General features: G+C 49.2%; 1 protein-coding gene across 7 annotated transcripts in view; it reads left to right on the plus strand.

Moving 5' to 3' along the window:
- Otud7a (OTU deubiquitinase 7A) overlaps nucleotides 1-27,098 on the plus strand; it is a 314,162-nt gene that overhangs the window by 271,326 nt on the left and 15,738 nt on the right. For all 7 annotated transcript variants that reach the window (XM_036188083.1, XM_036188116.1, XM_036188073.1 and 4 more), the window contains 5 exons: nucleotides 1,747-1,848; nucleotides 7,250-7,377; nucleotides 7,995-8,110; nucleotides 11,380-11,507; nucleotides 13,575-13,724. In XM_036188083.1, the coding sequence (XP_036043976.1) occupies nucleotides 1,747-1,848; nucleotides 7,250-7,377; nucleotides 7,995-8,110; nucleotides 11,380-11,507; nucleotides 13,575-13,724 (624 nt within the window). The remainder of the gene's footprint in view (nucleotides 1-1,746; nucleotides 1,849-7,249; nucleotides 7,378-7,994; nucleotides 8,111-11,379; nucleotides 11,508-13,574; nucleotides 13,725-27,098) is intronic.

Genomic DNA, 27,098 nt, shown 5'->3' on the forward strand with positions numbered 1-27,098 from the left:
TCCCCTTCACCACCGGCTGCAGCCCCACCACCATCTCCCCCTCCGAATCATGTTTACTCTTTCCTCTAACCCACTGGATCTGATTAGTGTAGACAGTACGCACATGGCCGTACAGCCATCCACAGCAACGTGGGGAGCCTATCAGGGGCCACAGCCCTGGAAAAAAAAAAACTGATTCTCCTTCCACCAGCAGCTGCCCATAGCTCCTCGGCCACGGGTGGGACTTGTGACCTCTGCTATCCATGCTGGAGTTGTGACTTGCCTGCCCCTGTGCAAGCATCTTACATGCAGCCGCAGCTGCTGTGGATTCTTGTGTGTGGTGAGCCTGCCACATCAGGAGAACACTGTTCCCTGCAGTCCTGTACAACCTCTGACTCTTTCACCACCCGTCTGCCCCCTTCCATGATGACCCCAGAGCATGGAGGTATGCTACAGAGTCCCATTGAGGGCTGAGCACTCCAGTCTCGTATTCTCTGCACTTGGACCAGTTATTAGTCTCTATATTAATATCCATCTATCGAAGAAAAAAAAGCTTCTCTGATGAAGGCTGAGATCTGCACCAACCTATGGGTATAAAGATAAATATTTAGAGAACAGTTTGATACTATGTTCATTTAGCAGAATAATAGTAGGTTAAGGTCTATGGCCTTCCCAACCACAGAGTCTTACTCCAGTTAACAGTACCAGGTATGTGTCCTGTATCATGGAGCGGGTCTTAAATCCAACCAGATTCTGGTACAAGGGCCCGTGGTACGAGTGGGCATCCTGGGCTTCCCCTCATTTAGGAGAAAAGCAATTGTTCTTCACCATTTGGAATACTGCATGGGCTTGCAGGTGTTCTTCATCAAGTTCTGGGAGCTCCTCCCTAGTCTTAATCACAAATGTGAGTATTGACTTTTGTTAAATGGTTTTTCTCCATTTGTGTATAATGATCTGAACTGCTTTTCTGTAGCTTATTATGATTATGTTAGTTAATCGATGTTTTAGTAGTGAGCCAACTTTTCACCCTTAGAGTTAGCCTCACATGGTCATACTGTGTAATTCTTGGTGTCTGTATCTGAGAGTTGTTTGTTTACACACTGAAAATTTTGCAGCATATTCATGAGAGATTTCTGCCTATATTTCTTGCTACCTTCACCTAGTATCAAGGTGTATTGTATAGTATTGGTTGGTTGGTTGGTTGGTTGATTGGTTGGTCTTTGAAACAAGATCTCACTGGACAGCTCAGACTGGCCCCAAGTATGCAATCCTCCTGCCCCAACCTAAGCACTGATTATAGGCATGTGCCAACCATGCCCAACTAGGATTGGATTGAGTGTGACTCAGTTCCTTCTCATTGGTACTTGTTCTGGGTGTTACAGTGCATACACTGCCTTGTCAAAGCTCACTGGTATTGAGATTTAACTACCTTTAAGGAAGAGTATACTTCTTATCTGCTTCCGTGGTCTCTTGTTCTTCACCATTCACCTGGTTGTCTTAAATACTCTACAAACACTGAGACAAACTATGTAACTTTTGGTCTCAGGAGAAGAAAAGTTTATTATACCCCATCCCACCCCCACCCCATTTTTCTCTTTATAGTTTGAGAAAAATAAATCTTCCATTAATACTTGGGACTGTGCAGCATGCATGCACACGAGCGCGCATGCGTGTACACACACACACACACACACACACACACACACACACACACACACACCTGTTTTCTTCCTTTCTCAGCTATTCTAAAGTGAACTTCCTTTCCAGGTCGCCTGAACTGGTGGTCTACTGTGTGCACGAGCTGTAAAAGGCTTCTTCCCTTGGCCACGACAGGGGATGGGAACTGCCTCTTACATGCCGCCTCACTGGGTAAGCACCTCGGCACCAAGAGAGGCCAGCAGGGCCCTGGGGCTCTGTGATGCATGGTTAACAAGGAGAGCCACGCATGCTGCTGTCATCAGAATGCCTGTGACACCCTGGCCCTTCTGGTCAGGCTGGGTTTGTGACAAGACAGAACACTGTGGGGTAAATACCTGTCTTGCTAAGAGACCTTGAGCAGGAGCTTCAAGGACAGCAGGTAGAGAGGGTGCTCGGAAGCAATCTAAGGGAACGTCCTAGAGGATGCTGTGTCTTTCCTGAGACTTGAAAGGACAGAAGACACTGCAAGCAGGAGACAAAACACAAAGGCGGAAATGGCAGGGTGTTCAGAGGCAGAGCTATGCTGGATGTGGCTCCAGCAGCAAGACTTGGGAGCAGTGTGTGGCGCCGGGTAGTTTGGGGACTGACTGTGGACGGCAATCTGTGATGAGAAGACAGATGTAGGCATACTCAGGTAATGACAGTCAGGTCCACAGCACGCGCATTCACTTCCCCAGGAAGCCACACCAGCAGATAGACAGGTGTGCATGGCAATATTAGATAACTCGGGGTCTCGGTGATCTGTCCTCCCTCTCAGGCACAGGGTTGACTCTGGGTGACAAGCAAGTCTAGATTTGTACCAGGGGCCTGAACAGCAGGTCCATGGCTCTTCATCAGTCCTAGAGAACTGTCTCTGTCAAGGGACCAAGACCCCGGGATAAGAACATGACTCTTATTAGGCAAGATATCTTCCAGTTAAATGTGATCTGATCTAGGGCCAGACCCACACATTACTTAGACCACAGTGGGGCCTGCTCAGTACATGGCAGGCTGAGGGGACACTGCAAAGAGCTCTGAGCAAAGTGCCTCAGAACGTGGCCCAGAGAGGCCCAGAGGCCCTGAGACCTAGAGAAAATCCATGGGTGTGATGGCGGCCATGGGAAAGATACAGGCAGTCACTCCATGCTCCCTCCCCACAGCAGGGCCAGCACATTCTGCTACTGCCATCGAGCATGCGTGGTTGTGCGCACCTTTAATCCCAGCTCTCTAGGGAGCAGATCGTTATGAGTTCAAGCCCAGTGTGTTCTACATGGCGAGTTCCACAACAGCCAGAGCTAGACAGCCAGACCTGCCTCCAAACACAACAATGATCAAAGCAAAGGCTGCCAAGAAACAGACTCGATCTTCTCCAGGGACGAGCTCCCTAACAGATTCCCAATCCCAAACTGTCAGCCCTAAACACATGTACATATAAGCAGCACTAGGTGAACTCAGCGAGTGGTATCTATACACCTCTATGTGTACATGTACCAATAAAAAAGATGAGAGGCCATGGATTTGAGAAGGAGCTGGGGAGGGAGACACAGGAGGAGCTGGAGGGAGCAGACAGTAGAGTAATGACACTACTCTAATGAAATTCTCAAAAAAAACTTTTAAAAATCTCAAAGTAAAAATTTTTTTAATTTTTTAAATTAAAAATTTTAAGCTGGGCGTTGGTGGCACATGCCTTTAATCCCAGCACTCAGGAGGCAGAGCCAGGCGGATCTCTGTGAGTTCGAGGCCAGCCTGGTCTACAGAGTGAGTTCCAAGAAAGGCGCAAAGCTACAAAAAGAAACCCTGTCTCAAAAAAACCATAAATAAATAAATGGATGGATGGATAGATGGATGGATGGATGGATGGATGGATGGATGGATGGATGGATGGATAAATAAATAGATAGATATGTAGATAGATAAATGAACAGATAGATAAATAGATAGATAGATAGATGAACAGATAGATAGATAGATAGATAGATAGATAGATAGATAGATAGATAGATAGATGATAGATAGATAGATAGATAGATAGATAGATAGATAGATAGATAGATAGATAGATGAATAAATTAAAAATTCACTTCCCAGCAGCTTCCTTGGTTAGGTCTCACTTCTCAAAAGTTCCACAGTTTCTCAGAACTGCCATCTGAAGACCAAACATTCAGTCACCTGAACTTGTGGGGAAACTCACATACAGACACTGACAGGAATCCCGCACTACATAATTCTAAAATGCACCTAGACTTTGGAGGCATCATGTGGAAAACAACATAAAATATCTTATTATTTATTCTTAATGACTATATCCTTAAAATGATGTTTTGATATGTTGAACTAAATGAAATTTGTTATTAAAACTCCAAACAAAACATTAAAAAATTAACTACTTTACTATAATAAGTTCACAAATAAAAGCTTTAAAAAAAAATCACACAGCTAGATTAAGGCACTCAAATAGTTTGCATAGCAAACTCTTTGTATCTCAGTAAACTTCCATATAGAGTTTTACACTTTTACTATCAATTGAACATTTATGGAGTTATCCACCACAAAAAGAGAAAAAATAAACCATGACAGAGTTGAAAGTAGAAAGAAGGGAGGAAGGAAAGATAGAGAATTCACTCTGCGGCTGGCATTACTCACAAGAAAACCAACATCACTGTGCCCCACCCCCACCCCAGCTGAGGCCCACTATCAACACTGGCACATGTTACCTCCCAGTACTATAGTCCTACCAAGTTCACTCCAAAATCCATTATTTTCTACTCACTTTTTTCAACATCTCTTTTTATTTTTAATTGACAAATAATTGCATATCTTTTTGGATGTACAATCTTAAATTTTCATTAAGAATTTCCTATGCCTTTTGTTCCCAAACCATGATTTAGTCATTGAGTTATTATTTTTTAGAGTACTCAGTACTGTATTCCTAGAACTAGTCACTTTATTCACACACAAAAAAAATCTAGAAACCTGGAGAACAGATCGCAAGAGAGAGGCACTCTCATCTAAACGTTTCTTGGCACCCTTGTTGCATAGGCTCCAGCTGGAGATGCCTTGTCCCTCAGACACCTGGGGTTGCAGAGCCTCCCTCCTCACCAGCACCTCAATTGGTGGTGTTTTCTCCATGAGCATGATGGGCCTCTGAGGCTTTCCTCCAGCCTCGCTCCACCTGCAGGAGAGGTCAGGCCATAGCTGGCCTGGACACAGGCTTGCTATCCATGCAAACCCACATGTCCTTTATTCCAGTAAAGGTGTGTACCCCAATCTGAAAATCCAAAATCTGAAACTTTTTGAGCACCAATGTGACACCATGGGAAGTTTCACAACATAAACCTTTGTTTCATGCAAAAATCACATTAGAATGTAACAGAAATTACCTTTAGGTCTGTGCACGAAGTACATAGGTGACGGCAATGGACTTTATATTTAAACTCTCATTCTATTCCCAAGGTGTCTGTGTATGTCAACATCCCCAGATCAAAAGCCCTTCTGACCCAGGCATTTTACAAAAGTGTTCTCAGCCTGTACTTACTTTGCATTTGTGCTGACACAGCAAAACTCCATACCTCCAGAACTACCAGAAGCATCCCTGTGACAATGCCCAGTACCGCGGGGAGCACCTGCTGAGCAGGCCTGACACTCAGCAGGATTATTGGGCACATATAGAAACAACAGTCACTGGGCTATAGAGATAGCTTAGTCAGAGCCAGGGCCAGAGTTTGGTTTCCAGAGCCTACACTGGGAGGCTCACAACCACCTGTAACTCCAGCTCCAGATGATCTGGCGCCCTCTTCTGGCCCCTGAGAAAACTGCATGTGCATGCGTGTGTGTGCCTGTGTGTACACAAATAAAAATAAATCTTTTTAAAAAAAAATAAATGACAATTGTCATGGAGCCAGGTAGGCAAATATGTTTGAAACAAGGAAACCCTGTGTGAAAAAGACCTTCAAAGAGCTGTGAAAGCAGAGCCTGTGTGCGAGCTCAGGGAATGCCGGAAAGTGGAGGCAAGCATGTCTGAACATGAGAACAGAAGAGTAGTGGTAGTTTCTCTCCATCCATGCTGTAGGAAAAGACAAAAGCCTGAGATGCTACTATGCCAATGGCAGTCTTTGGCTATTGCCTGTCTAGAGGTCACAGCCCACAGTCAATTCCAGTCACACCCTAGAAGCTCCCCGCTCATTTGCAAGCTGGCCTGTTCTTTCTCTGCCTCGTCCCCTCCACCCTGGGCCTACCCACCTTTAATTTTCTCAAATGCACCAATGCCTGGGGAGAGGCTTCTGCCTGGCATGGCAACTCAGCTCCCTTCTTCACCCATTCAAACGTTTTGTGGACATCTCCATCCACTCACACCATAATGAGTGAACCTGTCTCACTACTTTTACCTGCTTTGTCTCCCCTTGTGTTGTGAACACTGTACATTACATGCTCATTTAATACCTACCTCACTTCTTACTTCCCCACAATATATGCTCACAGATTGTAGGAACTTTCTTGTGCCATGAACATTCCCAGCACCTAGGATGGATGGATGGATGGATGGATGGATGGATGGATGGATGGATGGATGGATGGATGGTTGCATGCATGGATGGATGGTTGTGTGGATGGATGCACGGATGGGTAGATGTTTGCATGCATGGATTGATGCATGCATGCATGCATGGTTGTGTGGATGGATGGATGGATGGATGAAAGGTGGTTGTGGGTGGGGTGGGTGGTAAAAAAGTGAGTGAGTGAGTGAGTGAGTAGATGAATATAGGATGAAGAGATGGATAGATAGAGGTGGATGGGTGGGTGGATGTGTAGATGGATGAGTGGATGGATGGATGGATGGTAAAGAGGTAAAAGAGTGAGTTGATGGCTAGACGGGTTCTCCTTTTCCCCCTGTAGCCATGGCTGTAGCTCATTCCAATGCTCTTCTCATTGATTGGGTTTCTTGACTGTGCCAGCCACCCACAGGATGTACTCGGTGATAGGTGGTTCTTCTTTTTAGTCCCTCAGCACCTAGCTCAAGAGAGTCCTTCTCCCCAGGAAGTAAGATCTCCGTAATGCCCTAAACATGTGCCTGGTACCAACCGACACCGCTGTTCAGAGAGCCCAGATGCCCTAGGCTAGAACTTCATACATCATCTCTAGTGGGCCTTAGGGAAGCCAGAGTCCTATTGGCCATGCAGATGTTGGGCCTTCCATGGGGACATGTGACTAACCTGTCCCCAGAGGCACTCTCTCACCCAAACACAAGACCTATGGTGAGCATTTGGCCTCTCCAGAAAATCCTGCAGGAGACAGAGGTAGCCTTAGGTCCCAGAGAGAGGCAGCACTCACCCTTTACTTGCTGTTGTTTCGTTAGGGCAGGAAGTGCCGCCGCTTCATTCATACATCTGAGCTGATGGGAAGCATGCATAGAGCATGGGGATGGGGGAGGGCTGAGAGGCCATGATGAAACTAAACGGCTGCCTGACATGGTAGTTCCTTCCTGTGCGCCAATGGGGGAGGTCAGCCTGCTGGGCTTTGACCCTTTGAGTCTCCCCTGGCTCATCTCTTCCTCATGTCCCTTCCTCCTCTGTCCCTCATGACCTCCTGGCTGCAGGAATGTGGGGCTTCCACGACCGGGACCTGGTTTTGCGGAAAGCTCTCTACACTATGATGAGGACAGGTGCTGAGCGGGAAGCCCTGAAGCGGAGGTGGAGATGGCAGCAGACACAGCAGAACAAGGAGGTTGGTACCCGCCTCTGCCAGAGACAGGACCCACCTCGGGAGCAGCCTCCAACTGTGCTATAACAGGGGAGCCCTGTTACAACAACGCCTGCAGGCAGACAGCAGCACATTCCTACTCACACCTCCCATGCTAGTGTGGTTAGGAAAGTGCCTTCCTTTGCTTTAACAGTGTCCCAGCATGGAGAGTGATGAATTATGTAGATACGCACTGTTCTGTGCCGCTTTCGGCCCCCTCAATCCAGAGGCAATCTCAGCAGCGCCTAGCCATGGTGACACTAGCACTTTCCTCCACAAGAAAAATATGCCTGTACTTGGGGTAAAATGGCTTGGTGGCTTTTTAAACTGGGCCTTGGTCAGCCCTAGCCAGGGTCGCTCATTCCCACGTACACCGGGAGTGGCCTTGATGACTGGAGGACTCCAAAATCTCTGAAATCAGGGGCTGGGGTGTCTGAAAATACCTAACGGTGACCGCCAGGGGACAGTAACCCATGTGTCCAGGTGGGGTCCTAGTGGGGCTTAGTCCCAGCTGGGTGGCTTGGTAGGGCTGCCTGGGTGGGAGGAGGCGGTGAAGGCAGGCGGCAGTGGCCGCCTCCTGAACCAGCTTCCCTTCGCGCCAGTCAGGGCTGGTGTACACTGAGGAGGAATGGGAGCGAGAGTGGACCGAGCTGCTAAAACTGGCCTCCAGCGAGCCTCGTACACACTTCAGCAAGAGTGGCAGCGGCACGGGTGGTGGGTGAGTGCTGCCCCCCCCCCCCCCCCCCCTACCCCTGCTCTCCCTGGGTCTTCCAGAGCTCCTGGCCACCCGAGGCCTTGCAGAGCTTGCTTGGGGAGGAGGGGAAGTGCCCCTGCATGCTAGCCAGGCAGCAGAAGGCGGGAAGTGTGTGTCCATCATAGATGAGGCAACATGGGAGGTCAGGGGAGGCCTGACACATATACCGAAGCTCCCTACACATGAGCTCTTGAGAGCTGCCCAGCCCTATCTCCCTCAGGCTCATCCTGCAAAGAAAACAATAGTAGTTAGGGGACTCAAGGCATAGCCAGGCCTGGAGGTGGCCTGCGTCAGTGGTCACTGCATACACAGGACTGTGAAAATACCAGCTGCTTTTTATAGAGCTTTCCTTTCATCTACTATTGTGTTTCCAAGTCCCCCTGGAAGCAAGAGCTTACCGAACCACCCGGCACTTCCCAGTGGACTCCATAGATTATTGTGTGTGTTCTCCGCACAAAGGCTTTGCACACTGTATGCATTCAAGAAGAGCTTGCTCCTGCAGGTCAGCGCCAACTGTGGGAATGAACAGCAGGCCAGACCAACAGGCACACTGTGGAACATTTGGCCATGAAATTTCAGAAGGTGCATTATTTCATTTCTGCTCTTTCGTCCTGAAGGGAAAGTTACCACCCCAGAAAAGGTCTCTGCCACAACACAAAGAATGAATATTGACACTAAGAACACAGATCTGCATGTCTCCTGGCCAGCCTCAGAGTCACAGGCCAAGGTAGCCTCTGGCTCTCAACACCCCACCACAGTGGGCCTGTTGGTCCTAGCCCTCTGAGGCTCCAGCTGGAGGATGCGGTCCAACAGAGCCTGCAGTGGCACCATATGGAACATGTTCCAACTTGAGACTCTTCAGTGCAGAAACTCACAATTCCTACAGGTTGCTCATGGCTGTGTTTTAGTGAGATGACACCTCAGCCCCAACAGTCCATCCTGTGTCCGGGCAGGCATATTTCAAGACTTGTTCCTGAGAACTTAGCTCTTGTCTGTTCCATGCCCTCCAAGTCCCCGGGTGTTCCTTCCAGTCCAGTGTTCCCTTCACTGATGAACTTCCCACACTCACCAAGGAGACCAAATCTCTTCTGGGAAGCGCAGGTGGGAGAAGAGAGAGGAACCGTGATCAGTATGATAGTGTTTTCCATTGCTATAATAAGTTACCTGAAACTAGGCACTTCTGAAGGAAAAAAGTGCATTATATTTAGGGAATATGAAAAAGTGCATCCAATGTGCTTCTTATCTCGGTTGGTTGAATCTTTGGGTGTAGAACTTACAGAGCTGTCTAGGTTTTGTTTGGGGAAGGTGTGAATAGATGTGCATTCTCAGGCACATGGATGCATGTAGAAGCCCAAAGTTAATGCCTGGTGTCTTCCTCGGTTGCCCACTTCTTTATTATTAAGGTACATTCTCTCACTACATCTGGAGCTTACCAATTTGGCTAGCCTTAGCTAACCAGCTGGCCCTGGGAATCCCATCTCTGAATCCCAAGTGCCAGGAATCCAGGCAGCATCCATACCTGCCTGCTTTTGTGCCTGGGTTCTGAGGGTCCTAACTCTGGTCCTCAGGAGCACAACTCTCGCACCCATCTGCCCAGCCACAGAGAGGACAGCTGTGCATATGGTCCAGCTTATTGTGCCAGGGAACAAGGAACTGATCCAAAAGAATAACAAGTAGATGTCATAAGGACACAGAACAAGCTGAAATAAGCGACTGTGAGCAAATCAAAGCATAGCTGAGGATCATAATATCATAAATGGATTACAAATAATTTAATAAAAGTATAGAACCAGAAATGCACAGTGCTATCAACAAGCTTGTGAAAGAATGGAGATGTGCAGAGGTTCTGAGCTCCCCTGTGGAACACGTGTTGATTACAGAGGTGATCTGAGCAGCTCTGTGAGGAAGAAGAGCCAGTGACCAAGGCCCCACCACTGTGGTAGGACAACCTGCACATCACACCACTTGAGAGGACAGTCCAAGATGACTTGGCAAACCCTAGGCTAACATGGTGAGGTAATGTAGAGACCCAGGCTGAGAAAGGTCCACAAGACACCTGCCCTGCACTCCTCAACGTCTCAGAAGACCTGTAGTTGTAGAAATACTGAGCAGCATTGCAGGCTGAAGGAGACTGAAGAGACCCGGAGAAAGCAGCTCATGACCCTGAGCTAGGTCCTGCATCTTAAAGGGTTGCTGGGACCACTGTGATCAGGCCTGGTGACTGGATGTTAGCCCTTCATTTTGACGGCTATGTCCTGGTATGTCAAAGGTGGCCCTATAAACAAGGAGCACTCTGACCCCGCTCAGAGTAGAGATGGAAAGCTGGAGAATAACTTCCAGATGGATCTGTGTGACTTTGTTACTTCTGGCTGCTGCCACATATTTTACTGTTAAGTTCATTGGCCACCACGTAAAAAGGAAAAATAGGAAGGAAGGAAGGAAGGAAGGAAGGAAGGAAGGAAGGAAGGAAGGAAGGAAGGAAGGAAGGAATTAGGAGAGAGAGGAAGGAAAGAAGGAAAAAGGAATGAAGAGAAAGAAAGAAAGAAAGAAAGAAAGAAAGAAAGAAAGAAAGAAAGAAAGAAAACCATAATGTAACATCCAATCTCCCCCAAAGGCGTGGTACATTTTGAGATTTACAGCCTTTGTTCTGGGAGTGATGGAGGCAGTCGGTCAGCACTCTGAACATGGAGCTCATGTTACCCCAGTAACCCCAGGGCCTACAGCCATCCCTGCTCCCTTGATGTCTTTGGGGAGCTGACTCCAGAAGCCGCAGGATACTGAAAGCCATAGAGTAGAGTTCATCGCCTCCTGCTGTACGCTGTCATCACATCCAGGAGACTTATACAAGTTCCCACCATCTAGAGCTCTGGCTCTCTTCCCTTGGAGGGTGGCCCTGTTGTTGAGGGACATCTAGATCACAGTCTCCTGACCCAGTGTCTCACAGTCTGGATGACAGCAGTTCTTGGGGCCTACTCTACCCCCAGGGCTAGACAGGAGCTTGAACCCAGACTGGGAAGGTTGAGTGTGCAGCTGTGCAGTCAACCACCTCCTCCCCTCAGGGTAGGATTCAGGCAGCTTTCTCATGACCCAGGAACTGTTCCTAGAAGGTCCCTCAGGTCCTGGTAGATAGGGTCCAGTGTTTGGGGGTTCTTGGTCCCTACTCAGAGTCCCTGCCTTTTCTGTTCCCCACGCCAGTCTAGTCTCGTGACAAGATCACTCTCTTTTGTTCCTAGTGTGGACAACTCTGAGGACCCGGTGTATGAAAGCCTGGAAGAGTTCCACGTCTTTGTCCTAGCCCACATACTGCGGAGACCCATCGTGGTGGTGGCAGACACCATGCTAAGAGACTCTGGTGGCGAAGGTAGGATCCTCAAGGAGCCATATTTAATGGTGGTCCAGAAAGGGTGGCATCTACCTGCACATAGGCAGAGTCATCATGTCGCTCCGAGACATACACAAAAATAGCATTACTTCATAGGTCTCTTCTTCCTCCAGCACAGCACTGACCACCTGTCCTGCATGACACCAGCAGGTGACTATGAGAAATCTTCCTAACCACCACAGACAACACAGATCCCTCCCGAGGGCTCAGGCCCTGTCCCAGAGGCTCTGCAGGCTAGAGTATTGCAGAGGAGAGGTAGGAAGGCAGAGTGTGGAGGCTCTGGAGGGCAGTGAAGAATTGGGGACGGCAGGGGTAGCCGAGCTGCTATTTTCTGTCCACAGAGACCCTGGCCCATGCACGACTTCTTGAATGGCCCCTCCCTCAGCCCTTCACACAACCGTCCCCAGATAGATAAGCACACTGAAGCCCCCAGTATGGCTAGACAATATCCCCGTTCAGGTTCAGCCGGAGACAGGGTGGAGACCCTCACATGTCATCCCTCAGCCTGAAGCTTCTGGGAGTCCAGGGGGCCCATAGTAAGGTTGCCCGAGACTCCACGGGGCTGGGCATGCTCTGAAGAGGCAGAAAAGAGGGAGAGCCGGGAGAGCTATCACCAGACCCCGCCCACTCGGCAGACCCCGCTCCCGGCACCTCCCCCATTGTGGTTCATTTTCCGTTCTCCTTGGCAGCACGGATGCAACCCAGTTTACTCCTGACGCCATTTTTCCTTGTTTGTCACTTCTAAAGATGGCATTGTCCACATCTCTTTACTACAGCATGCCAGTCAAGTGACCCTGTGGCATTTCATTCAGCTCCACTTAAATTTAAATCTACCCCATAGTAGAAGTCATGGACCTCCCGGAGCTCAGCCAGTCAGGCATCAGTTTCATGCCAGAGAAAGACCAGCATGGCGGTGGCTGCTGGGAAGGCAGGGGGCTAGCAGAACGTGCATCCTACCTAGCACTACCCTCTTCCCTGCTGCCCAGCACCAGAGCCAGCAGCCCTCTGCAGCCTGTCCTTACTCCAGCCCTCAAAACAGGGTTCTTATGTGGGCAGAATCAGCCTGCCCAGTACAGATTGAGTTGGGGGCTGGTGACTAAGAGGTCCTCAGAGACCATTCTAAAGGCCCCTGTGCCCTGCTCCAAGGAAGGTGAAATCCCCATTCTGAGGCCGAAGGCAATGTTCTTCATGATCAACCCAGCTGCTAGGCTGGGAGGGGAGGGGGGGGGGGGGTTGGCTCAGTGGCTAGACTGCTTGCCTAGCATGCACGAAGCCCTGGTCCCATTTCAGCACTACGTAAAATGGGTATGTTGTACTTGCTTGTAATTCCAGCACTCAGGGAGGCCTAGCCAAAAGAATTGGAAGTTCAAGGTCATCCTCAGCTACATAATGAGTCGGGGCTACATAAAACCCTATTATGAGATCTGGTGCCCTCTTCTGGCCTGCAGGCATACATACAGGTAGAACACTCTATACATAATAAGTAAATATATCTTTTTTAAAAAGGAAAGAAAGGAAAAGAATCAGCTACTGCTTGGGACAGGTGTTCATGGACATGGTTTTCTGGCTTCTCTTCCCTTGTTCTTCCTAAGAACATGAACAGGATGGTATAGCTCATCACACAAAGACAGCATCTCTACTTCTCATGTGCCACCTGATTTGCAGCTCGGTACCAGGGCTCTCTGGCCAGTCCCTTCTGTTCTATAGAAGTTGTTTTCAAAATATGCGCCAGGAAGTATAAATCCTGCCAGTGTGCGAACATTTCCAGTGACCCCAGAAGAGAAGGGACAGCATGGACTTAGACAAGCTGGTGACATGGCCGACCATCTTGGGCAATGGTCTTCGCCCTGACCCCTGCACTCTTTTGACTATGGCGTGGCTCTCAGGAGCAGGCTACCCAGACAGATCACCATGGAAACCTTCAGTCCTGGCCCTGAGCACTAATTCTGCTTCCCCTATTCCCTCTACCCCCACCAACCCACCCCTCCCTCCTCTGGACTCCTTTCCCATCTTCCCCTCCACCTCTGCCCATGTCTGTGCCCACAGCATTTGCACCCATCCCATTTGGAGGGATCTACCTGCCCTTGGAGGTACCTCCCAACAGGTGCCACTGCTCGCCCCTGGTCCTGGCCTACGATCAAGCGCACTTCTCAGCCCTGGTGTCCATGGAACAGAGAGACCAGCAGAGAGAACAAGGTTTGTCCAGCTCCTGAGACAGCATGGGGTAAGGTGGTGTGGAGGGACGGAGGAGGCTCTGGAGATGTTGTGTGTGGACAACTGCCCAGAGCGCATGCACACACAGGGAGCAGCCATGGTCTCTGCATAGCCATGCTCAGTAGGCATGCATGTGTTCACTAGCATAGTAGCTTTCGAGACAGTGGTCCATCTAAACCACGTTGGAAATGAGTGGTGCCCCGCCTCTACTTAGCTGTTGGTCTCTGTCACAGGCATATGTCAATTTTCCATAATTAATTTTAACTGACACATAAAATCATGTGCATTCGTGTTGTGTTTCAGTATATATGCTGTGTAATACTCCAGTCAGGGAAATCATATCTACCTCCTCCAACATTTATTACTTCTTAGGTTCAAAATCCTTGCTTTTCTAGCCCTTTGAAATACACGTCGTCTGTGTCCATAGAGGGATTTTTAACTGTAAAGCTAATCATTGCTAATATTCTGTGTGAACTTTTATATAGATGCCATCCACCTCAGATGAATTTGGAAAACAAAATCCCTTCAGAGCAAGTATTAGCAAGCTGTGGCCCACCACTTACTTTGCAAATAGATTTACTGGCACACAGCCAAACTCATTGCCTGCCGTTTTCCCTGTGAGTGCTTTGCAATGGGGTAGCAGAGAGAGTGTGGCCTACTGGCCTGATTTGCCAGCACTGTTCATAAAAGGCTTGCCCACTCTCACTTTTGAACCAAAAAGTCAGCACTTTATCTGTAGATCACTGTAGCTGGGTTTCCTGGGAGAAGCTGTCTCAATGCTGATGGGCTGATGGGACCAGCGCCCCCTGCTGCACAGTGCACAATTGCAGCTATCCGCAAGACACAGTGGGGCTGACTCACAGTGGGGGCTGTCACTGCTGGCAAAGCTCTCAATGTTAGCTATGATGGATATGTGAGTGTCTGAATGGGAAGGACAAGCTTCGAGACTGCCACTTCTATTTTCCATACAGACTAAGATTTTCCTCAGGAGACTGAAGGTCAAGGAGTCAACATGTGTTTTAGGTTTCCTGCCCTTAAAAATAGTTCTAGGAAACCCCAAGTGATTGGTTCAGGACTTCCACAAGCAGGAAGCTCGGGGTGACCATCCTGACTCTTTACACTGAGTGTATCAGAGCCTCCGCATCCTTCCTCTTCCTGCGAACAGCTGGCAAGGTGGGGCACAGACAAGTGTCCAGGGCACTCCGTCCTCCAGCCGCTATAGAGCACCCTTCCACATATGATGGCCAGTCAGCACGTCTATGGGATGGACTCTGAATCCAGGGGGTAGAAATATCCCTGGCCCTCTCCCCAAAAGCCAAATCAAACCCCAGCTCACAAGCTGGTGTAGTCAGAAATAGGTCCAGGTAGCCAAGGTAACAGACGGTTCATCACTCTTCCTTATCACCCACTCACTCACTACCTTTGGCCACCAAAAGAGGCTTTTCATCATCAAAGCTTGGGAGGAACCTTGCCCTCCCCTGTCTCCCTGCTACCAGTGGTGCCTGCCTCCTTTCCTAGGGTTTTGTTTTGCTCCTGTTTTGGCTTGGTCTGAGATGAGGTCATCTGTTGTCCAGGATGGCCTCCAAACCCCTGGACTCAAGGGATCTTCCTGTTTCAGCTTTCCAAGTTGCTGAAATAATATGCACATGAAGGCCACCACCCTTCGTACTGTAGCCCTTATAGGGAAAAAGAAGCCTTCCTTGGGATGTGGCTTGGGCCAGGGATGGGTCTCCTTGTCAAGTGTCCCAAGAGCTCCTGAGGTCAGCATCAAGTTCACAATCTCAGGTGCCCCCAGATGTCTTCCAGATGCAGCCTCCAGATGCCTTTGTGATGACTGTAAAGCTCTCTCCAGTGAAATGATAGCTGTGGAAGGTACTGTTGTTGCATCCCTCTAGGAAATGTGGCAGAGTGGGGATGCTGAGGGACAAGCTTTTTCCAAAGTCTGGGTTCTGACCCCAGAGCATAGTGCAGATAACTCTTGGTTTCTATGGCTGCCAGGTCCCCTCAGAGTGCCTGCGGGCCCTACCTCCAAAGCCACTATGTGCCCAGAACTGCACATTCCGCCTACCAGTCCTCACAGGCCAGGCTAGAGCCCTAGAGAGAATGCAGACTCTGTAGAGGATACACCTCCACAGAGGTATTACCAACAGTGGCCCTGCCATCATCCAAGGGAGACACTGAAGAGATGCCTGTGGACATCCTGTATGGCCCAAACCCTGAATACATTGTCCCTGTGTATGGCCTTCCCCACTGCAGACACTCACCAGTGTTGTGTGTGGACTCCGGCAGCTTCAGGCACAGCAGCAAAACTAGCTGTGGACTTTACACATAGATTCACTGTGGCTGGGGACCTTAGTAACAGCGTGATCAATTTTCTTTCCTTATTAAGTTGAAAACTTTCCCCTTTCTGCTTCAAGGAAGTACTTCCTGGCTTCTCCTTGCGGGTCTCAATTCCGTCATAGCTCCTTTGTGCTCTGAGAACCATGGATTAGGGGTGGTGTGCACAAGCACAGAGATCCCTGAACATCAGCCTGGCAGCCCCAGTGGCTACTGACAGCAGACAGCTAAAGACAGTGTCTACTGTGTGGGCTCGATGCACAAAGGTGATGGTAAAATGGTGCTGGTTGGTGGCACTGGTTACCGGAGGAAAAGTCACGGGCCACAGCAGAACCCAATGTTAGTGTTTAGAGCTTGGTTAGGAGGGAAAATGGGTGTGGGGAAGGGACCAGGCCTGGTGAGAGAGAAAGATGGGGGAGGGAGCGGAGCAGAGCAGAGAGAGTGGGGGGGGGGGTCCGCGTCCAGCTTTTTAAGGCGGGGATTGCATGACCACGCAGTGGGTTTGTAGTCTCCAGCACCTGCTGATGATGTAAGACGCGAGACACAAAACTCCAAGCTGCGCATGTGCAGGATCCTAACATTCCAGACTTTTGCTTATTATAAAAAAAAGCGAGTGAATAGGGCTAGGGGTGTCGTTTCTCCCAAAAAAACTGCTTCCAGCTGACTTGGTGGGTGTCAGTTGGCTCTTGAGGGGGAATAGGGAGGGGTGCCTTCTGAGGTAGACAGGTGTCCTGGGAAGGGGTTGTCCTGCTGCCCTGGAGGCGGCCATCCCTCTCGGCTTGGCACTCTGGCTGCTTTTGTGTCTGACAGGATGCTGGTGAGACAGAAAAAGCCTGAAGTAGATCCAACCTGTTGGTTCCTGGAGCTTGGGAAAAATTTTGAACATGTTAAGAAGCAGCCATGAGAAAATTAGTGACATTTGTAGTGTTTAGTACTTGGCTTATGTTGGTTAGTGTTAATGAGAGAGACAGAGAGACTGGAACATGTTTTTAAGCTTTATCAGAAACAGATTTATTTAAGGCACCTGTTTCCTTTACTAGTTTAGCATCCAGGAGACACCGGTGATAGAACCCAGACACTTTTGGGTCTGGGGGTGTAAATACCTTTTAGCTGTTACAGTTTCTTGCTTGATGATCTCTGGACTCCAGTTCTGTGGTGGTCCTGCACCATTAGCTGAGCAGTGAGTTAGAAGAGGGGACTGGGAAGAGAAAAGCTGGTGGTACTTGAGAACTTATTTCTTTGGAATTAGGGACAAGGCAAAGATCAGGGCCTGTCTGTGTGCATGAGGAGGAGTCTGGAGTGAGGCACATGGAGGGAGCAATGAAATGAAAGCTCCCATCTTAGCTGGAAAATCTTTTCCCATTAAGTAACCCTGAAAGTACAATTAAATCTGGTGGGTGGGTAGTGAGGTTGTCCTCCCTATCCCGACAATAGGGAAAAGAGGAGAGGTGAGACCCCAAAACTCCCAGGACTGGGTTAATGGCTGTGGTGTCCAGAAGGAAAGAAACTGATCATTTCCATGCTGTGTTCTGGGTTCCCTGCGAGCCTGTGGCCAAGCCTAGGTCTGCTAGAGGTCTTTGTCTGTCCCCCTGCCTCTTGGTGCCTGTGGGCAGATGACCAGTTGTCTTTCTAGGTGTCACTTTGAACAAGGCTCAATTGATGGCCTGGCCTGGCAGGGCATGCACTAGCCCGCGTGGCCTTTCTTTTTTTTTTTTTTTTTTTTTTTTTTTTTCTTTTTTTTTTTCCCTCTCACTTAAAACAGGGACCCAACGGCTTTCGAGAGCCAGCATAAGCCAGCACTTGGCAATTTTGTCCTCAGGCTTTTTATCTCTCTCCCCTGGCATACCTTAAGTGCCACAGATGACACTTTTGCTTGTGGGACAGGAGCTTTGCTCTCCAGATGCCTAAGTTTTAGTCCTCTGTCAGGCAGGTAGACCTGCCAGGAGGCAGGCTATAAACTGATCTCTGGCTTAAGAGCCATCCTGATTACTATAAACTTATTTCCATGGATCCTAGCCTGCTTCCAAACCAGTCTATGCCTCTCAGGGCAGCTTGAGAATGAGTGGGAGGAGTTAAGGTAAGTGAAGGTGAGAGTCAGCAGAAGTGGCCCACCCAACACTGGAGAGCCCGCCCACTCATTCAGGAGTTAAGGTGAGGTGGGTCAAAGCCCACCCACTGCCAGAGAGGGGAAAGCTGAAGTCAGATAGACAGAAATGGTTGCATGTGGCAGGGGGCTGTAGAGAGAGGGAGAAGGTTCAGAGCTTCAGAAGGAAGCTTGGGAATAAGGTAACTCTTTTCATTTGCCTGTTTGCTGGCAGAAGTTCCCATGAAGCCATTATGCAGCCAAATTTACTGGTTATCCACCCCTATGTCCCATGGCTGCAGCTGAGAGAGAGAAATAAAAAATTAAAATAACAGGGCTGGAGAGATGGCTCAGTGATTAAGAGCACTGTCTGCTCTTCCTAGAGGACCTGAGTTCAATTCCCAGGAACCACATGGTGGCTCAAAACCATCTGTAATGAGATCTGGTGCCCTCTTCTGGCCGGTAAAGCATTCATGCAGACAGAATACTGTATACATAAACAATTTATTAATTAATTAATTAAAACACCCAGGATCACAGGCTCCTATCTCAAGCATCCCTGAGGCAAGGAGAAGGATCTATGCATCAGCACAAGTTACCCAGATTGTTGTCACTGTAGGGGTAAGGGCTGGGACGTACCAAGAAGGGAAGAGGAGTTGCAGCCGTCCGACAGCATGCCTGCCTCTGGCTGTGATGACATGTGCTGGGCCATTCTGTGCCTTACTCAAGATCCTACCACCTCAAGTCTTGGGTCCCAGCTGGAAGAGCAGGGTGAGAGATACTACGGTGGCAGAGTCCCAAGCATGTCCTTCCCCTGAGGCCTGAGAGCCATCACAGTGGCATGGTCCTGGGAAATGAGTGCTTTCCCCATTTCTTCTGTGAAGGCTCTCAAGGAATCTATTTATCAAGTCAAGATGCTGAAGAAGCCATAAGCAGGAGCGAGGGTCCCTGGATTCATGCCTACTGGTGCTGCCGACTGGCCAGTGGTCCATGGGTCTGTCCTGATGACTGGGCGCTGGGTGAGCTGAGGATGGACACTGTTTACCAACAGCTGTATCTCCTCCTGTATAGGTCTAGTGCTGGCAGGGCAGCACAGTGAGCAGAGCTTCAGGCCAGGCACCTCCCTCTGTAGCAGCCCTCCATCATGTCAGGACTTGAGTGGGACCCTACGGTGACCCTGAGGCTCTGGCTGGTCCTCAGTGGGGGGTGCCCATCTCAGTTACTTTTCTGTTGCTGTTCTGAACTGAGTGCTGTGTTTGGAGGGAACTCTCCAAAGAGAGTCTATGATGCCAAGGGACAACTGGGAGCTCACATCTTGACCCACAGCCATGAGATAGATTGAGAATACTGGGAATCTCACACAGGTCCACACCTCCTAATCCTTCCCAAACAGTTCCACCAACAGAGGGCCGGGTATTCAGGCTTATGAGCCTATGGGGGATTCCCATTCAAACCACCACAGTGCCTCCTGGCTTCCTTGAAGCTCTTGTAGAAGCCACTCATGGTCCTTACAATGTTGTGGCTTGGTGCTACGGGGGGGGGGGGGGGGGGGGGTTGGAGCTGGAATCCACCCTCTGTGAGGACGGTCCCTCCAGAGGCACCAGGACTGATATAGATCAAGGTCTCTAGAGAACGAAAACCAAGAGGTAACAGGTGACTTGGCTTTATAGTTTTGTGAATTTTTGGCTTAACTCGACCGCTCTTAGTTGCTTGAAAAACTGGTCTCATTAAAGTCCATGGCCACTTCACCACCACCACCACAGCCTGGGGCTCAAACAGCAGGGGTAAACTCTCTCCACTCTGGGATCTAAGTCTTCCTCAGGGGGCAGTCTTCTGACCTTCTCCCTTGGCTTGCAAATGGCCACCCTCTCTGCATCCTCACATGGTCTTGTGAACCCTAAATTACCCCCCTCTCATTTCTCTATGAAGCCCAGGCTTCTCTAACTTGGTGTCCTCCTGCTCAGTTGCCATGTGCTAGAGATCACAGACATGCATCATGAGACACCACAATTTCCTCACTGTACAGAGATATATTTGGTAAGGGACCACTGGAGTTTTAATCTCTTGAAAGACCTTAGCTGCAAAAACAGTCATATTCTGACACACAGGAGTGAAGTGTCAACATCTGAACTTCGGGGAAATACCACTCACCCCATAATCCCTGTACAACAAACAGCAGTGCCTCAGTTCAGAGAGTCCCCTCTCTCCATAGGGACACAGTACTCAGTTCAGAGAGTCACCCTCTCTCCATAGGGACACAGCACTCAGTTCAGAGAGTCACCCTCTCTCCATAGGGACACAGTACTCAATTCAGAGAGTCACCCTCTCTCCATAGGGACACAGCACTCAGTTCAGAGAGTCCCCTCTCTCCATAGGGACACAGTACTCAGTTCAGAGAGTCACCCTCTCTCCATAGGGACACAGGATCTGGCCTACACTCCCTCCAATGATTAGTTCCCACAGGATCCAGTGACCCAGAGCATCCTACCATATGATGAGGAAATCCCCAGCATGCAGCCATCCTCAAGAGGCCTGGGCCCCTCCAGTCCATCACTCTCATTCCTGCATACCCATCATATGCCTCTGTATCTGGACTATGCTCTCTGACAACACAAAGGTATCTTAGTCAGCATTTTGCTTTCTGGCAAGACTTGATGATTCTAGATATCCTCCCTCACTTCCCACCCTAGACCCAACTACATAGTCAAACAAGAGGGACCCAGAAACTGGTCCTAGGGTACCCTGGAAGTCCCAGGTGGAGGGCTGCATGCTTCTGGGCTGCAAGGCATTACAAAGGCAAATACTTCCAGTCTAGGTCACTATGAGCTGAGGTTTGTTTACTGTGAAGATGTCCAGTTGGTGCTAGGGTGGTCTGTGAGGGAAAGGGACCAGGACAGGAGAGCTCCCTGGCCTCAGGGATGGGGCTGGTATGGTGACTCCAGGAGACCTCATATTTTTTAGAGATTTATTTTTATTTTATGTGCCTGCTGTAAATGCCTACATGTATGTATGTGTAACTCATGATTGCCTGGTGCCCTTAGAGGCCAGAAGAGGGTGTCAGTTTCCCCAGAACTGGAGTTACAGACAGTTGAGAGCTACATAGAATTGGGAAATGAACCAACCTGGGACCCCTTCCAGAGCAGCAAGAGTTCTTAACCACTGAGTCACCTCTCCAGCCCCAGAACCTCATCTTAGAGGGATGACAGGTATTTTCAGGCAGTGCCATGCTTCCTTCAAGCCAGGCGGTACTAGGGTAGGGCACTGGCTAAGCTCATGGCTTGGGAGGCCAGGTGACCCCAGGCCCTCAAGCTGTCTGGGAGGCTCTCATTTAGACCCTAGCTGCAGGAGAGAAAGGTGTGTGCATAGGAGGCTGGGAAGCAGAGGACTGTGCCGCTGAGTCAGCTGCTGGGGGCCACTGCTAGACAAGCACCCTCTACTCTTGAATCTTGAACTGGAGAGGGTGTGAGTGACCATGAGGTAGAGCCTGCACCCACAGACAGCAGCTGTGAACCTCTGGCATGCTGATTACTAAGGGAGCGAGCCACTATCTATCTGTCTGAGAGCCTAGCAGCCAGCTTAGTGTTTCCAGATAGGACCCTCTGGACAGCACAGGGTCGCTCTGCACTGCAGTGGATGTGTGGGCCTGCTCTGCTAGATCATTAGCATTCTATAGCAGCTTATCACTTCTGTCCGTGCGACCTTTGTCCATGCGTCACACCGAACCCCCAGGCCAGTTCCAAGCCCTCCCTCTTTGTCTACCTGCCCTTCCCATTAGACTCCTGTCCTGAATGCTTGTCACACGTCTTCCCTGAATCATGGCTTGCTGGGGCTCCCTTCCCTAAAAAGTAGAGAGAAGTCTAAGGAGGGATGCTGCGGTGTTGCCGAGTCCACGTCCCTGGGACTGACTTGTCCCCGCAGCAGGACAGGTTGTAGGACCTAGGGTTAACGTGCTCAGCGGGGGACAGGGGCTCTTCTGCCAGTTCTGCGGCTCAGCAGCTGCTGCCCCAGGTTAGTGTGCGGCTGGCACAGGGGATGGATAGCAAGGCAGGAGCTCTTTCATCTGAAGTTTCTGCAGTTCATTATAGCTGACCATGATTTAAAATACTACATGAAAAGTCCCCGAAACAAACAATCCACAAGATGAAACTGTGCACTGTTCTGAGCTATATGAAGAAACTTCACACCCCTCATGTGTGTGAAGCATCCCTTTTGTTAGGACCCTGTACACGTGCAGCTTGGAGTTTTGTGTCTCGCGTCTTACATCATCAGCGGGTGCTGGAGACTACATCCCCGAAGTGTGGTCACACAATCCCTGCCTTAAAAAGCTGGACGTGGACCCCCACCACTCTCTGCTTCCTCTCTGCTCTGCTCTGCTCCCTCCCCCATCTTTCTCTCTCACCAGGCCTGGTCCCTTCCCCACACCCATTTTTCCCTCCTGGACCATGCTTGTGACCGCCTGTCTCCCCAACGCATGTGAGTCCTCCGCCGTTTCCCGCGGCTGTGGCCTGACCTACATTCCTCCAGCCGGACCCCTGGGAGGTCTTCAGCTGTGTACCATGACACATTCTACCTTGACAAAGTATAGGATGCTGTCTGTCCCCCAGGGGGTCTTCTGGGTACATACGTCCTATGTGCAGTGAGCAGGTTTTATGTTACCTTTTTACCATATGAGAAGTTGCTTCGTTGCTCCAGTGTATTTCGGTCAGTGTGGACCAACACCCAAGCTCATCTAGATAAGCCATGGCCACCCAGAAAGCCCTGACTATAAGAGACGGGAAGCCACGTGCCACCTGCCCAAGGAGTGTGTGTAGCTGGTCCAGAGCCATTCTCGACACCTAGAGGACCTGGGGTTGATGGGTGAAGTAGTGTTACCCATCCCAGACCCTGGAAGGAAGCCCAGCAGCCTAACAGGTAGCAATATGTCCTGCTGGCCAAGCCCTTGTAGGAAAGGTCCCCTGAGTCTTGTAGGCGTGGCTCTGGAAGGTCAACGATGCAGGAGGTGGGCCCCTGGAAGGTAAGAACCTTCAAACTCATGGAGTGCTGAAATCCCTTCTAAAAGGAGGAACTCCTGGGCCCTCATTAACCAGAGGTTTCTGATTGAGTTCACCACAGTAACTTCCTTGGCCAGTGTCTGCTGTATTCTGATGGCCTGTCACACTCAGTACGTGTGTTTCCTGGTGCCCCAGTCACCAGATGCAGCTCCTGCCACCTGTCACAGCTGAAGGCAATTTTTTTTAAGTGATACTTGGCAAATTCTTAAAGACCCAAGCCCCCAAGTCACCCTATGATAAAAGCTACTAAATGTAGTAACCACAGGCCTCTTAAATGTGACTGACACTCTAGTAGCCTCAAAATGAAATAAAATGTGTTTTAGGCTGTAAGTGGAGCCCCCACCACCCCACTCCTCTCCGCCTTTCCCTGAGCAGTGACTGCATGCATCCAGTCTCCTGGTGCTTAACAATGCATACAGCTTTCTTCACCTCCTCATACAAGGGCCTCCCCTGTGCTCAGTCCCCTGAAAGAGCCTTCTGTCCCCTACTAGCTGCTTCTGCCACCTCCAGCTATCTCCATTATCAGAAACCCTCCTCTCTTCCCCAGGCATGTGACAGAGGAGAAAGAAGACTTGAAGCCAAAGTTGTAGCTGGTAGGAAAGTCCAGCCACAACCAGGCTGAGCAGAAGGCCTTTGCCAATCCTTCTAGGGCCTTTTAAATAGAATGCACGTAGTTTCTTAATAGATCACACAAATGATGATGGCCACCTACTTTCTCCAAGGAGTATATGCTGGTCCTGTGGCCTCCTAATACTCTAGTCCCTGGTTCTTCATCAGGCTACAGGAAGCAGGCTGCTGTATCCATAGGCAAAGCTCCAATGGGACTCCCTCTCCTCTTCAGATGGACTCCAAGGGGAACTCTCTGAGAGCCTAGCACAGGGCATTTCATTATGGCTTCGGAGCAAGTGGCTAAGTTATGAAAACACACAATCACATGACAAGGGAGCAGAGGGCCATGTAGTTCGCTAAACACAGGACTCAGAAGGAGGTTTGGAAGTCATCACCAGCAGGCCCACCCACAATGCTTCAACTTGGAGTTTTCAACTTCATAACAACAAAGAGACACATTCAGTAGAAACCATACCTCTGATTTTGAGTTTTGTCTTTTCTTGGGCTAAAATGCAATGTGCCTCTCTCATGATGCTGGAGTGGCATCCTGCATAGCTCCCTATCAGCCCTGCAATCAGGCAGAACTCTGCCTGCATCCTGTAGTGTGCTGTGTTGTTAAGTCAAGGTGCACGGCAGTGTATAGGTATCATAGATATGTCTCTTTATGGCTTTTTCAACTTTTGATGGACTTACAAAAACACAGACCCATCATAAGTCAGGAGGCATCTGTACAATAGACTTACTGTTGTCCTGAAATGAAATTACTCGGTATTGCACGCTGTTTTGGAGTAAAATCTATGTAACGCCCTAACATAAGGAAAAGTGAAAGGCAGCTAATAGTCAGTGAGCTTCCCATCATTAATAATGCTGGCCTCTTATTGATTGCAGCTGATTTCTCAGCCCAATTAAAAAACATCGATCCCAGGAAAGTTTAGGTTTCAGTGGTTCTGGTCCCATCATTCATAACTGATTCTTCATCCACAGCGGACCAAAGATTCTTAATTCAAATATATCACGTGAATGGCCTTTATAGAGTCTTTGCTTCCCTTGAAACTTCACAAGCCAGGCCTCCATCATCTGCATTTCTTTTACAGCGCTCTTACCTCCCAAATTCCCATAGAACCACCCATTAAGGTCTGAGTTCCAGACATCCCCATGGTCCTCCCCAGAACAGCATGTCAGGTCTGCCACAGCAATACCCCATAATACTGGGACCAGTTTCTGACTTGTTTGCTTTCTAATGCTGTGAAAGATACTAAAACCAAATGGTGGAGGAAAGGGATTTTTTGTTCACTTGGGTTCAAGTTTGGTTTGGTTTGGGTTTTTGCTGCTGTTGTTGTTTGGTTGGGTTTGTTGTTGTTGTTGTTGTTGTTGTTGTTGTTGTTGTTGTTGTTTTTTGACCTACACATCATGGTAATAATCCATCATTGAAGGAAGTCACAGCAGAACTCAAGGCAAGAGCCTGGAGGCAGAAACGGAAGCAGAGACCATAGAGGAGTGCTGCTTACTGGCTTGCTCATCATGGCTTTCTCAGCCTGCTTTCTTAGACCACCTAGGAACACCTGCCAGGAGTAGCATGGTCTGTGGACCGGGCCCTCCCGTCCTCCCACATCAATTAGTAGTCAAGACAATGTCCCAAAGGCTTGTCTGCAGGCCAGACTAATGGGGCATTTTCTCAACTGAGAAATCTCTTCCCATATGACCCTAGCTTGTGCCAAGTTGACAAAAAAGCCAACCAACATAGGCTATTTAATCAAATAGCACTGATGTGTGATAAGCTAATGTGCAGTGCAGTCTGTGGGTGCTCAGACCCTATGTGGCATTGGCATGTCAGAGTGCCTCCCTCACAGATGGAGGGTTATATATGTCCTGAGTGATGGTCTCCAACATCTAAGAGTCTGCATTTGATGACAAGATTTCCCAAAATACCAACCAATTGCAGACAGAGTGCCCGATAAAACTCATGCAGCCTTATCCTGACTCACTGCAGCCTGTCTGGGTGCAGAGGGTGCCCACATGATGGCTCCAGGCTAGGACAGCAGGTTCCTCCCCACAGGGCCGGGTGCACAGGCTCTGGTGGATCTCACTGCATGTTCTTCCCATGCACAGGTGGGTTTCTGGGTCCTTTCCAGGGGTGACTGCTTAGCCTCCACTGCCTTCACAGAGGAGGAAGGAGAGACCATCTCCAGGGAATGGCCACAGTCACAAAGCACTGTAGTGACAGATGGGTAGGGTGGATGCTGTGGCTTCTGAAAGGGGAGAGTTGGCCTACAAAGGCAGCTATCCAGGGACTGTGTAGTGTGTAGTGTGCAAGCACTAGAGAGAGACCACAGGAAGTGGGGTCTCAGTCAGCACTTGCATGGACTCACACAGCACTTTGACCTGGGGATGCAGAAGCCTTCAGTGTTAGAGAGGGGGATCCAGGGCACACTGTCTCACAAGGCTACTGTGGGACAGTATGTGAGGTGACCGTCAGACATAACTTCACTTGAATACAAACAGCTGGGGTACACTGAAGTCAAGAAGCCCTAGAGTGTCCTGGTGGCCTTCCAGGGGGGTCAGGTAAGAGACAGGGGGAGCTCAGGTCAGCAAGGGGCAACTTCAGACCCTGGGAGAAGGCCTGCAGACCATCAGGTTTACAATTTGTTTATTGCAACAAAAAGTCAACACAACCAAAGAAGAATTTCACCAAGAGCAACTACAACTTTGTCTCTTGGATGCAACACACATTTATAAAAATGAGGCATCCAGAGATCTGGGGGAGCCACTAAGTACAGAAGCAGCTTGTCATCTCATTTGATGTATACCCCATAATGAAAACAAACATTAATGTGTATTAGTATTCCCTGGGCCAAATAAATTAGGATGTTTTTATGACAATGGGACCCAAACTCAGGGCCTAGTGTTCTACCACTGAGCTGCACCTCCAGCCCCGATCACATGGTGCAACTTTCAGGACCTTCAACAGTAAGCTGTGTTTTGTCCTAAAGCAGTGGTCACCAACCAATAAAACCAACTCTTTCCTAGTGGCTATTTGTCCTCACGTATGAGAATCATTAAATATTTGTTAAATGAAATTTTATAATATGATTTTGTTCATATTATAAACCAAACTGATTCTCACTCAGATTCCTTTCTTTATCATCTAGCCATCAGCCTGGCCTGTGTATGCATAGTAACGCAGCAAATACATAAGAGCAGTGTTATTGGACAAGGGTCCATGATGGAAAGAGGCTTCAGAAGCCAGGGTGTACCTAAAGCACGCTGCCAGTGCTG

The sequence above is a fragment of the Onychomys torridus genome, chromosome 1 (assembly GCF_903995425.1).
Source record: "Onychomys torridus chromosome 1, mOncTor1.1, whole genome shotgun sequence".
Taxonomy (NCBI): Eukaryota; Metazoa; Chordata; class Mammalia; order Rodentia; family Cricetidae; genus Onychomys; species Onychomys torridus.